Genomic DNA, 13969 nt, shown 5'->3' with positions numbered 1-13969 from the left:
TTTTTTTTTTGTTTTGCCCCACACTTAATTTATTTTTGTTTCACCATAAATTTGGTGGTAAAATGATTGATGTCATTACAAAGTAAAATTGGTGGAACTAAAAACAAGCCTCATATGGTTCTGCAGGTGGAAAATGTAAAGTATCGTGGCTGATAGAAATGAGAAAAAAAAAAAAAACACGGATGTCCTTAAGAGGTTAGGGGGTTACATTTGATTTCTTTTCATTCTACAACTATTTCATTATTGTGGATGCTTTTTACTTATGATTTTATGTGAATATATATATATATATATATGCAGATAAGGTCAGGCTGCTCACCACTCTCGCGTTTGCTGCACTATCTCGTGCTACGGACACCGGTACCGCTCCCGGCTTAGTAGAAATCACACAGAAAAGAAAACGTCCGGCACTCGGGAAGATGCAGGTAAAACTTGTCAATGGCTTTATTCACACTCTTAGGCAGGACACAATCTGACGCGTTTCGCACACTCAGGTGCTTAGTCGTAGATGAGTCGTATATATATATATATTAGCTCAGGGATAGTCCCATCTTTGTACAGGACACATTTTTACTCGGAGTCAACAGGCTACAGCCGCTTCATGCAAGGTCTGGCTCCTCGCCAGGTTTATTTCACTCAAGTTGCAGAACAAAATAATTTGAAGTCAATGGGTAGTAAAATCAGCTGCATATTTGGCTACCCATTGACTTCAATGGGAAGGAAAATACACAGCAGCAAATACACAGCAAATTACGGCATGTGGGAACAGACCTTGAAAGTTGATGTAAAGGCCAGGATGACATTCTTTACGGTATGTGCACAATGGTGAATTGGAGAGGAATTTAATTGATTAATTCTGCTTGTGTATTCCGCTCTAAATCATCCCAAAAAAAATTTCCATTGACTTTAATGGACTTTCCACTGCCCTGTTCACACTGAGGAATTGCTGCTAGCAGAATTCCAATGCTGAATTCTGTTCAGCCTGAAAATAAAACATGTTCATTCTTAAGGCTGAGTCCTCTTTTTTTTTTCACATAGAAATTTAATGCAGAAATTCCTCGCAAATTCCCTGCAATTTCCACACAAATTCCGTACAAGGGAGAAAATGGAAAAAAAAAAAAAAAAAAGATTTTCCTCACCAAAACTATTCCTCGTCAATTCTGCTCCAATTCCTCAGCATGAACATACCCTTAAGGCTTATAGGGATGTATGCATATTTTTTCAGGAACCTGGAAAGTAGAGCTAATTTATTCAGACTAAAGCAATCAACAGCCAAGCCATCAGGTTCAGCCATTTACTGTAAGTTAACTTAACACTATTCCTGGTCTCTGTATGAGAATCCCAGTGATTCTCTGAAAGAGTCCCAATACTGTAGTATAAAAGTTTTGAACAAGAAAAGCCCATCATTTTCTTTATTTTCTAAATATTTTTTACATGCATGTATTGGCTCATATATTGTAACCTCCTTAGTGGTGGTTATCAGTTTATTGTCCTATATGTACACGGGATTTTGTATTCAATTGAGGCTTGACCAAAATTATATAACATTTTGGGAAAAATATAAAGCTTAAAAGTCCAGCACTCGAAGCCAAGATGGAGAAAATTTCTACAGCCACCATGTTTTTCCCTTTGGTGCTCAGATAGGAAGGTACCATAGTAATCCAGACACTACAGAACACCAGCATACTGAATGTGATGTACTTGGCTTCATTAAATCGATCTGGTAATGTTCTAGCCAAATAAGCTAAAGTAAAGCTAATAGCTGTCAGGAAAAATAAATAACCTAGAATAGCAAAAAAGGCTACTTGGGATCCCTCATTGCACTGAATGATGATCCTTCTCTGATAGGAATGTGTGTCCTGCTCCAGATATGGGGGAGAGAAGTATAGCCAAATAATGCTGATAATAACCTCAATGGCTGAGGCCAATACAACTATAGAGTTGGACATCTTAATTCCAATCAGTTTTCTCCATCGATTTCCAGGTCTGGATATTTTAAAAGCTGTATAGACAGTGATGGTTTTGGCCAAAATAGAAGACACGGAGATGGAGAAGATGATGCCAAAAACAATTTGTCGTAATTTGCAGGTTCTATCAACAGGACGACCAATAAATAAAAACACACAGAGAAAGCACAATGAGAGTGAGATGAGAAGGATGAAGCTCAGGTCCTTGTTATTTGCCTTCACAATTGGTGAATTTTTATGTGAGACAAATATTCCTAATATCAGAACAGATATTGTCCAAAAGAGAAGAGCAATAGATGATAAAGCTATGGAGAGTCCATCAGAAAAGGAGAGGAAGTCTTCAAGTTTGGGAATACAGTGATCTCTTTTACTGTTTGAAAATTCAGTATCCAAACACTTCAGGCATTTTTCACTATCTGGAAGGACAAAACAAAATGTTAATATGTGTTATTTTTAGAAACATATAAGTTAAACTGATTTTGCTGAAATACACTGTATAATATACTTACCTGGTCATTCTCCCTCCATTGGCAAACTCTTCCTCCTAGCCTCTACAGCACCGATAGTGTTCCTCAGCAGCTTTACTAGATAAGTGATCAAGACCAGTGTTTCTCAACCCAGTCCTCAAGACACACCAACAGTCCAGGATTTGAATTTTTCCCTGTTCTATTCCTATGGAGTAACTGAAAAAACCCGGAATGTTGGTGTGCCTTGAGGACTGGGTTGGGAAACACTGATCAAGACAATGAAATCTTACCCAGGCCAGCCCCTCATCTCAGCCACAGTCCTCTTCTTTACTAGTCTTGGGCGTGAATATTCGCATTTCAAATTTTTATCTTGAATATCGCAAATTTGCGAATATTGCGAATATATTCAAAATTACGAATATTCACTTTTTTCCCGCCAATGCACATATTTGCATATTCCTTCTTTTCACTTGTGGGCCAACTAAAATTATGCAAAAACACTTGTCAGAGGTTATCAACAACATCCCTAGCAACCAATAGTAAAGTTGCCCACGCCCTCACTGTTTTCTTCCTCGAATACGCCAATATGCAAACATTCACATATTCGAATATTCACATATGCGAATATAACGAATATGCAAAATTAGTGAATATAGGATTAATATTGGTCTATATATTCCCGAAATATCGCAAATTCGAATATGGGCAATTCCGCTCATCACTATTCTTTACTACTGTTGCTGATGTGCAATACAGACAGGAAATGTCCACTCAGCAGCTGATCTCTATGCTGTCTAGAGATCAGCAAGCTTTTCTGAAAAGTTCAATCCGCCAGACTCACCATACTTTCATGAAATATGCAGTTCTGGGCTAACTAGTTTGACGTAAACAACAATAAAATTAACTCCTAAACTGGTGTAGAACACAGCCTAAGAGCTCTAAAGCCCTGTATAACACTTTTCGGAGAGTATTCAAGTTTAAGGCTCAGTTATTACAACATGCGGTAACCAATGATAACTAACAACACTGTATGTTTTTTTTTTTTTGCTACAATAAAGCCACATAATGTGTTCCTGGTGGTTGGCAGATGCCTGCCAGTGTTAAAATGCACATGGAGGTATCGGAAGATGCAATGTCTTTTTCCAAGAATTTCAAAAAATTATTCCTTTTTGTCAGTAGCAACAGGTTTTGAGTCTGGCAAGTGAAGAAGTTATGGATTTTTCCAATCATTCCAAAAAGTATCCCTTTTTTGGAGCAGCAGCAGGATTGGTGTCCCAAAATAGTGAAGAAGAAATAGCTTTGAAATAAAAAGTCAAAAAATGATCCAATTTTTATGGATGTATGTGTAGGCCTGGCTGGAAGTAGCAGCAGCAAGGGTAATGACGGACTGGTTGGGGTTTTAGTTAGGTATGAGCGAATCGAATCTGGCAAATCCAAATTAGTTACGAAATTCAGGAAAAATTTGATTTGTAACAAATGCGAATATCACCGCGATTCGATAGGGACAGAGAGCAGTGTGTTGCACTGAAAAGCTTTCTTTACAGCAGCGAGTGAGATTGAAAGAGAAAGTGCAATTTTGGGTGTAGACTCCACCTCCTCACCACCATGTCCTCAGCCTATACTGCACGGACAAGTCTCAGTGCCCCTCCAGCATACCATGCGTGCAGGGCACGGCAGTGTCACGATGTTCTTCACATGGTTTGCCTTGGCAACCAGAGTCACACAGGGGAGGAACTGCTTCAAGAAATTGTATCATGGCTTACTCCACGAAAACTGGAAATGGGAACCATGGTGACCAACAACGGGAAGAACATCTTGTCTAAGCTGCGACAAGGAAGGCTGAGCCTTGCGCCCTGCATGGCACACGTGTTCAATCTGGTCAAGCAGTTTCTGTGTTCCCCATCTGCAAGAAATCCTAACAATGGGAAGGAAACTTTTCATGCACTTCAGCCACTCGTACACTGCATAGCACATCCTCCTTGAGCTGCAGCGTCAGAATGGTATGCCCCATAGTCTGATTTGCGACATTTCCACACGTTGGAATTCCACCCTCCATATGTTGGACCGACTATATGAACAGAGAAAAGCCATCACCAATTTCTTGATGATCCAAGCGGATAGGGGTACTCCCCTTTGAGGAACCACATTATTAGTCAGTCGCCAGGGTAACGGGATGAACCATGTCATTCCACTGCTTCATTTACTACAACACATGTTGGAAACGATGACTGGTCAGGGCACTGGAGATGTTGTGCCTACATCTCATGGCCACATGAGCCCTGTGGGGGCTGAACTGAAGGAGGGGGAGGGACACAGTGGAGCACAGTTTAGGTTTCATGAGATGGGCGTTTTTTTCTAGTCATTTGATAGGAGAGGAGGAGCAGAAGCAGCTATAGGAGCTAGAGGGTTATGAGGAAGGCGAGACAGAGGACCTAGACACATCGTGGCAGTATGCAGTGGAGATGGAGGCAGAGAGTCCCTCCGAGTCACTTGCACAAATGGCAAGATGCATGCTCACTTGCTTGTGTAGTGGCCGCTGAATTGTCACCATTCGGCAGCGGGATGACTTCTGGCTCTCTACCTTAATGGATCCTCACTACCGGCACAAAATGGGGGCCTTTTTTACACCCACTAAGAGGGAGGACAAACTGACCTACTACAGAGACATCCTACGTAGTCAGTTGGCCGATTGATCTGCACGATCATCCATCCTCTCGCAGGTCTGACTCAGGGGACACTCTGCCCTTGCCTTCTACTCCCATGGCTGTGTGAGGAGGGTTGGGGTGGCAGGAACAGTACCAGCTCCATCAGCAGCAGCCTGAGTCTACAGTTGCTGATGAGTACCTTTCTTCACCCGCATTGTGAAGCAACAGTAGCAGATAGACCTGGATCATCAGTAGCAGTTAGATCTGGAGCAGGACCTGAACCAGCAGGTGGTGGCATACCTTGACATGCCCATGCCAACACACCTTGAAGATCCGCTGGACTTCTGGGCATCCAAACTTGATTTGTTGCCGCGACTAGCAGTGTTTGCCCTGGAAAAGCTATCCTGCCTGGCCAGTAGGGTGTCATCAGAGTGGGTGTTTAGTGCGGCGGGGGCTATAGTAACCCCAAGGTGAACTCGTCTGTCCATGAAAAATGTAGAGAGACTGACGATTGTGAAGATAAATCAGGCACGGATCAGCCAGGATTTCCACCCACCAATGCCTGATGCATCAGAGTAGATTGACCATGGTACCACATCAACACTTGACAAATATGGATAGTGCTTAACATATTTAAGGTGCTGCTCCCCAGTTACAGACATTCCTTGGCATCAGACCACAAGTAATGAGGATGTGCATTAGCTAAAACATAACTTTTCTTAGGAAAAAATACAGTATATGTACCCACATTTTTTTTTTAAATCAAACAAAAGGAAAGGTGTGCAAAAAACACCATGTGCCACCTACACCACCAAGTATTGATGTGATGCAAAGACCTCTAAAAGGTGGAAGGGAACAACGTATGGTTCATTGTAACTGGTGGGGGTAAAAACTTCCCCTGTAAGGCTCTACTCTCGCATTATTAATTCCCTTCTTTGCAAGTGTTACTTGTCCAAAAAAGGACGGCCCCACACAGGAACCTCTCCCTATTCCCCCCTACAAACACTGCCATTTCACAAAGTTTTTAGGTGGAAATAGGGAGAGTTTCCTGTGTGGGTCTGCCCTTTTTAGGGTGAGTAACCCTTGACAAGAAGGGGATTAATAGAGCAAGACTAAGACTTTACAGGGGAATTTTTTTTAACCCCCGCCTGCTACATTGGAGAATACTTTGTTCCCTTCCACCTTTTCGAGAAGTGTTGCTCTTCTTAAAAAGGGCGGTCCCACACAACTCCTTATTTCCACCTAAAAACCCTGGGAAATGGCAGTTTTTGCAGGTGAAAATAGGGAGAGGTTCCTGTGTGGGGCTGTCCTTTTTAGGGCGAGTTAGATTTGCCAAGAAGGGAATTAATAATAGAGAGTAGGGCCTCACAGGTGAAGTTTTTTCCCCCACCGGTTACAATGGACCATGCGTTGTTCCCTTCCACCTTTTAGAGGTCTTTGCATCACATCAATACTTGGTGGCACATGTTTTTTTTGCACACCTTTCCTTTTGTTTGATTTAGAAAAAAATTTGGGTACATATATTTTATCCTAAGAATATTAATAAAAGTTACGTTTAACGTAATGCATATCCTCAATACTTACTTGTGCACACTAACACTTTTACAAAAGAGACTGTTTTCTTCTGTCTATCTGCCTCAGCTACTATTCTGATCCTGCCACCCACCTGATGTCACACATCTGATGCAAAGTTCTCCTTTTTTCACCCACCTTCGTCACTGGGTATTGCCACCCACTGTCCCACTATGTCACTGGGTCACTTTCAGGACTCCTGATGCTGCTGATGCCACCTCCAGGCCGTCTCATACTGCCACCATATGTTCTCCTCATGCTGATGCCAGCTCCAGGCTGTCTCATTCTGCCACCATAGGTTCTCCTCATGCTGTAGCCAACTCCAGGCTGTCATTCAGCCACTATATGGTCTCCTCATGCTGCTGCCAACTCCAGGCTGTGTCATTCAGACTATATATGGTCTCCTCATGCTCCCGCCAACTACAGGCTGTGTCATTCAGGCAATATATGGTATCCCCATACTTTTGCCACCTCCAGGCTGTGTCACTGTACCGCCATATGGTCTCCTCATGCTGCTGGTACACTAAATAAAACTTTTTAGGTTCATCTATTTGAAATCCTCAATTTAAATGTAAAAAAAATCTTTAATCTTTTCAATTGTGAGGCCCTGTTATCTCATCAGGCTGTTGCCACCTCCAGGCTGTGTCGTTCAGACTCTATATGGTCTTCTTATGCTGCCGCCACCTCCACGGGGTATCATTCAACCACTATATGGTCTCCTCATACTGATGCCACCTCCAGGCTCTGTCATTGTTTCACTCTGCAACATTGATTCTAATAGCAACGCCTCTAATCTGCATTTCATACTGAATAACAGTATTATTTCACTAACCCAGTACACACCCTATGCGTGTTACAGCAAGGCAAAGTGTTCTACACTCTTATTGAGGCTGGTGACAGAAGCTGGACCAGACCGGCACAACCAGGGTGGTGTAACTACAATTTCCTGGTGGTGGAGCCTTTTTCTGCAGAATGTTGATCCAGTGTGCCATAAAAGACATGTATTGGCCCTGGCCATAGCTACTACTCCAAGTAGATTCTTGAAGGAGAACAGCACTTCCTTATATCATGTCCAGGTGCAGGCTGGTCTGGCCCAGGTAGGGCTCCCAAAATTACCAAAAAATGCAGTAGCACTCCGGTTCAGATGAAGATGACAAAGACCGTGTGAGATGGTTGAAACGTTGCATGTTTTCTCTTGATGAATAAAGCCTAACACCATCTTCATCTGAATCGGAGTGCTTCTTTATTTTTTGGTACTACTCCAACTATCTACCATGGCATGCACTGACTGCCCACCAACAACCGCACAGGGTGACCCACCCTCTCCATCACATGATTGTGCAAAGCAATGACGGCTTTCTTAGCAAAATAATAGTGACTAGGTATACGGCCCATTAGTTGCCTAAAGGCCTTGGAGTCAACAAAATGGTATGGCAGCACCTGCACAACTAACAACTTGAACAGGTGTGAATTAAGGTGCATTACAACAGGGTGACTGGGAGAAAACTATTCTGTAGGACATAGATTCCCACATAGATAATTGATGGGATTGAGTAGGAGGACTAGACACTGATGAGGAAAAGACAGATAATGTGCTACCTGTGTGCTATACAGTTGGAAGGGATCTGGAGGAACACAAGTAACAGCAGCAGGGTTTTCCTCCCATTGTGGGGCATCTCAACTGTCCCATGCCTCTCCATATGCCTACCTGCCGACATAGTTCCTATACTCAGACCCTGGCCACAGCTTATGTTTCACAGGTGTTCTTCCTACCTCGGGTACGCTCTTCTCCGCTGACATTACCAATACCCTCCTGCTCTAAACATGTCACCTCTATCTCACCAGGTTCCAACGTCCTGTCCAACATGACATCATCATCAAACTCCTCATCGTCACCGTCACTCCTCTTTGCATGAACTTCTTGGGCCCCTTGCTCCTTCCAGCATAGCCACCATGACACTGCTTCCACCACCTCGGTAATACACTCCAAAGGTTAATTCTCTTCACACATCTCCTTTTCGTGACCTATGCTGTCCTTCTAGTTAGCACTAGGGGTGGGAAGCAAAGACAGAGACAATGTAACAGACCATCTAGGACTGACATTTTCACTGTGCCATGTAGACGATGAGGAATCTATTGATAACTGACTCACCGTCATATCGTCAGACTCCCCTTCCTCCTCCTGAGAAGACATTAAATGAGTCCACATGGGCCGTACTATTCTGTGAAACCATACAAACCCTGACAGACAGTGAGAACTATGGATGGATGGAGAGACTACTCCTACTACCACAAGGCACCTGGCTGCTGTTACCGTTACTGGTGTTCATACTGCCACTAACATTCTTACTGGCAGAGGACATAGCAGGGATTTTCTGTCCACTAACATGTCTAACAAATCCTTTACCAGACATTTTGGGGTTATTTCGATCTTTTTGTGGGTTTTCACTCTCCTATCAGTCAACGTACACCTTTTTACTTTCAACGCATAGTTCTCTTAAAACCAGGTAAATATAACGTGTGTTTGATTATACTAAAAATATATACACGTACAAGTGCTTTTTATTGCGCTGTTAGCTTACATCTGGCAGAAATACTGTGTGGGCAATTAAACCCTAAAGTAAAGTTGCTTTACTATGGCTATGCTGCTTTTACAGCTATTTAAATATGTATTGCTATCATAAAGGTTAACCCACAACTTTGCTCAGTTGTACAGATATTTGTATGTGCCTGGAACAATGTTGGCTGGGATTTGTACTGCACAATGATACTTCTACAGCAAGGGACAGGAAGTCCCGAAAATCTGCCCGCAGATCATTTTGCTATGCAATTGTATTTCCTAGCATTTGTGCTCAGCCAGCTGAGGAGGTTATTGTGATATGAGAAGGGTTTTTGGGATTCTGCTGGATCGCTGGCTCCTGCTCACACACACACACACACACATACTCTCTTTCTAGAATGTCGGCAGCAGTGCGCCAACATCTTTTTAAAACTGTGTAAAAGTCCCTCCCCCTTTGGGCAAAATCCATTATAAGGTAGAGTAAATAAAGATGAACTACAAAAGATGGGACCTGCAAGAAATTATTATATCCATATAACTAAAATTCAAATAATTGAAATGAAGAACAAATCATTCACTTCACAGGAAAAATGTTTATTCATGAGGTAATACATAACCTATTAAAGTGAGAAATGTTATTAATCAAATAGTATATAGTTTATGGATACATAATATATGTTACGATTCGGCAGACTGGATGTGGATCCTCTGTGTCAACGAGGGATTGGCGTGGACCGTGTCGGTTGACCGGTTCTAAGGTGGCTACTGGTTTTCTCCAGAGCCCGCCGCAAAGCTGGATGGTCTTGCTGCGGCGGTAGCAACCAGGTCGTATCCACTGGCAACGGCTCAACCTCGCTGACTGCTGAGAAGGCGTGGGACAGATGGACTAGGAAGAGGCAAGGTCAGACGTAGCAGAAGTTCGGGGCAGGCGGCAAGGTTCATAGTCAATAAGGATAGCAGGAGATCTGGAACACAGGCTTTGGACAACACTAAATGCTTTCACTGGCACAAGGCAACAAGATCCGGCAAGGGAGTGCAGGGGAAGTGAGGTAATATGGACAGGGAGCAGGTGGAAGCTAATTAGGTTGATTGGGCAAGGCACCAATCACTGGTGCACTGGCCCTTTAAATCTTAGAGAGCTGGCGCGCACGCGCCCTAAGGAGCAGAGCCTTAGGGCGTGACATGACAGAGACGTGACAGCCGGGGATCGGGACAGGTGAGTGACTTGGGATGCGATTCGCGAGCGGGCGCGTCCCGCTATGCGAATCGCATCCCCACCGGCAATGTCAGGGCAGCGCTTCCGGTCAGCGGGTCTGACCGGGGCGCTGCAGAGAGAGGAACGCCGCGAGCGCTCCGGGGAGGAGCAGGGACCCGGAGCGCTCGGCGTAACAGTACCCCCCCCCCTTAGGTCTCCCCCTCTTTTTGTCGGGATGTTTCTTCATCCGGGATGAGGCCTGTATGAGGGATTTTTGAGTCTCTTTCCAGATGGTGGAGAAGTCCCGGGAAACCTCATCAACAGCGGGCAAACCAGAAGGCGTGGGAGTGGGGAGGGGGGGAAGAGGGTGAAGCTGGGCACGGGGCAAAGTGTTACCAGGACGGGGGCTATGAGGAGGAGACACAGCATAGTCCTGATAGGCCTTGGGGAGACCAGGTAAAGGAGGAGACACTGAGGTTTGACTGACGGGACTGGGAGCAGACATGAGGCATTTTTTATGGCAAGAAGCATCCCAGCTCTTGATCTCCCCGGTGGTCCAATCAAGGGTAGGAGAGTGGTGTTGGAGCCATGGCAGACCAAGGAGGACTTCAGAGGTGCAGTTGGGCAAAACAAAAAGTTAAATTTTTTCGTGATGCCGTCCAATACTCATGAGCAGGGGTTCTGTGCGGTAACGCACGGTGCAGTCCAATTTAACTCCGTTGACCGAGGAAATGTAGAGCGGCTTGACGAGACGGGTCACCGGAATGCAGAACTTATTCACTAAAGAGGCCAGAATAAAATTTCCAGAAGAACCAGAGTCCAAGAAGGCCGTGGCTGAGAAGGAGGAGTTGGCAGAAGGAGAAATCCGCACGGGCACAGTGAGACGTGGAGAAGCAGACTTCATACCAAGAGACGCCACACCCACGTGAGCTGGGTGCGTGCGTTTCCCAGACGTGGAGGGCGAATAGGGCAATCCACCAAGAAGTATTCGGTACTAGCGCAGTACAGGCATAAATTGTTATCCCTACGGCGAGTCCTCTCTTCATGGGTAAGGCGAGACCGATCCACTTGCATAGCCTCCTCGGCGGGAGGCACAGGGGTAGATTGCAAAGGATACTGTGAGAGAGGTGCCCAGAGATCAAGGTCTTTTTCCTGACGGAGCTCCTGGTGTCTCAGAAAAACGCATGTCAATGCGGGTTGCCAAATGGATAAGTTCTTGCAGGTTGGCAGGAATCTCTCGTGCGGCCAGCACATCCTTGATGTTACTGGATAGGCCTTTTTTAAAGGTCGCGCAGAGAGCCTCGTTATCCAAGATAATTCGGAAGCAAGAGTACGAAATTGGATGGCGTACTCGCCTACTGAAGAATTACCCTGGACCAGGTTCAGCAGGGCAGTCTCGGCAGAAGAAGCTCGGGCTGGTTCCTCGAAGACACTACGGACTTCAGCGAAGAAGGACTGGACAGTGGCTGTGGCAGGATCATTGCGGTCCCAGAGTGGTGTGGCCCAAGACAAAGCCTTTCCAGATAGAAGACTCACTACGAACGCCACCTTAGACCGTTCTGTAGGAAATTGGTCCGACAACATCTCCATATGTAGGGAACATTGAGACAAGAAGCCACGGCAGAGTCGGGAGTCCCAATCAAATTTGTCCAGCAGGGACAAGCGGAGGCTAGGAGCGGCCACTCGCTGCGGAGGAGGTGCAGGAGCTGGCTGAGGAGATAGTTTCTGCTGTAGCAGTGGCAGAAGTTGCTGTAACGTGGCGGTCAACTGCGACAGCTGCTCTCCTTGTTGGGCAATTTGCTGCGATTGCTGGGCGACCACCGTGGGTAGGTCAGCGAGACTTGGCAGCGGCACCTCAGCGGGATACATGGCCGGATCTACTGTTACGATTCGGCAGACTGGATGTGGATCCTCTGTGTCAAGGAGGGATTGGCGTGGACCGTGTCGGTGGACCGGTTCTAGGGTTGCTACTGGTTTTCACCAGAGCCCGCCGCAAAGCGGGATGGTCCTGCTGCGGCGGTAGCAACCAGGTCGTATCCACCGGCAACGGCTCAACCTCGCTGACTGCTGAGAAAGCGCGGGACAGAAGGACTAGGCAGAGGCAAGGTCAGACGTAGCAGAAGGTCGGGGCAGGCGGCAAGGTTCGTAGTCAATAAGGATAGCAGGAGATCTGGAACACAGGCTTTGGACAACGCTAAACGCTTTCACTGGCACAAGGCAACAAGATCCGGCAAGGGAGTGCAGGGGAAGTGAGGTAATATGGACAGGGAGCAGGTGGAAGCTAATTAGGCTGATTGGGCCAGGCACCAATCACTGGTGCACTGGCCCTTTAAATCTTAGATAGCTGGCGCGCGCGCGCCCTAAGGTGCGGAGCCGCGCGCGCCAGGACGTGACAGTCGGGGACCGGGACAGGTGAGTGACTTGGGATGCGATTCGCGAGCGGGCGCGTCCCGCTATGCGAATCGCATCCCCGCCGGCAATGTCAGTGCAGCGCTCCCGGTCAGCGGGTCTGACCGGGGCGCTGCAGAGAGAGGAACGCCGCGAGCGCTCCGGGGAGGAGCAGGGACCCGGAGCGCTCGGCGTAACAATATACCCCTATAAATTATAATATTCCCCATTACTTCCTTTGATAACCCCTGATGAAAGTACTTTGTTTCTTGGCCTCATAATGAATCCGAAACATTATAAATATCCTAATAAATATCTATGAAAAAATATGATATCTTGAGTCGGATCTAATACTTATTATATACTAATTATCTTAGCCAGTGAGAATCCTTTATAAAACCAAACACGCCAGAAGGCAATAATATACTACCAAAGCATAGTGAATCGTAGCACAGGTTTTAATTTTTGCTTTATTAGTGTAGATTTAATACAAGTTATATTAGTTATAGTTATGGTATTAGTTTATGGGAAATCATGGGTAATTTGTGGATCAACCTTGAGGTATCCTATGGGATTATATTCCCCCTTGCTGTCTCCTTATTGGCCTGGGAGCTGATTGACATATAAACCAGTGTTACGCCGAGCGCTCCGGGTCCCCGCTCCTCCCCGGAGCGCTCGCAGCGTTCTCTCATTCGCAGCGCCCCGGTCAGACCTGCTGACCAGGTGCGCTGCGATATTACTCCCAGCCGGGATGCGATTCGCGATGCGGGACGCGCCCGCTCGCGATGCGCATCTCGGCTCCCGTACCTGACCCGTTCCCCGTCTGTGTTGTCCCGGCGCTCGCGGCCCCGCTCCTTAGGGCGCGCGCACGCTGGTTCTCTGCGATTTAAAGGGCCGCTGCACCACTGATTGGCGCAGCAGGCCTAATCAGTATTCTCACCTGTGCACTCCCTACTTATACCTCACTTCCTCTGCACTCCCTCGCCGGATCTTGTTGCCATTGTGCCAGTGAAAGCGTTTCCTTGTGTGTTCCTAGCCTGTGTTCCAGACCTCCTGCCGTTGCCCCTGACTACGATCCTTGCTGCCTGCCCTGACCTTCTCCTACGTCCGACCTTGCTCTTGTCTAATCCCTTGACCGCACTTATCTCAGCAGTCAGAGAGGTTGAGCCGTTGCC

At 46.0% G+C, this 13969-nt stretch overlaps 1 protein-coding gene across 1 annotated transcript in view; it reads right to left on the bottom strand.

The window, feature by feature from the left end:
* Positions 1–1411: 1411 nt before the first annotated feature.
* LOC130358786 (G-protein coupled receptor family C group 6 member A-like) overlaps positions 1412–13969 on the bottom strand; it is a 53387-nt gene continuing 40829 nt past the window's right edge. Inside the window, exon 7 of the mRNA XM_056562828.1 lies at positions 1412–2383. Within this exon, the coding sequence (XP_056418803.1) occupies positions 1485–2383 (899 nt within the window). The 3' untranslated portion in view covers positions 1412–1484. The remainder of the gene's footprint in view (positions 2384–13969) is intronic.

Source organism: Hyla sarda, chromosome 1, assembly GCF_029499605.1.
Source record: "Hyla sarda isolate aHylSar1 chromosome 1, aHylSar1.hap1, whole genome shotgun sequence".
Classification (NCBI taxonomy): domain Eukaryota; kingdom Metazoa; phylum Chordata; class Amphibia; order Anura; family Hylidae; genus Hyla; species Hyla sarda.
This window is presented reverse-complemented; position numbering and strand designations above follow the sequence as displayed.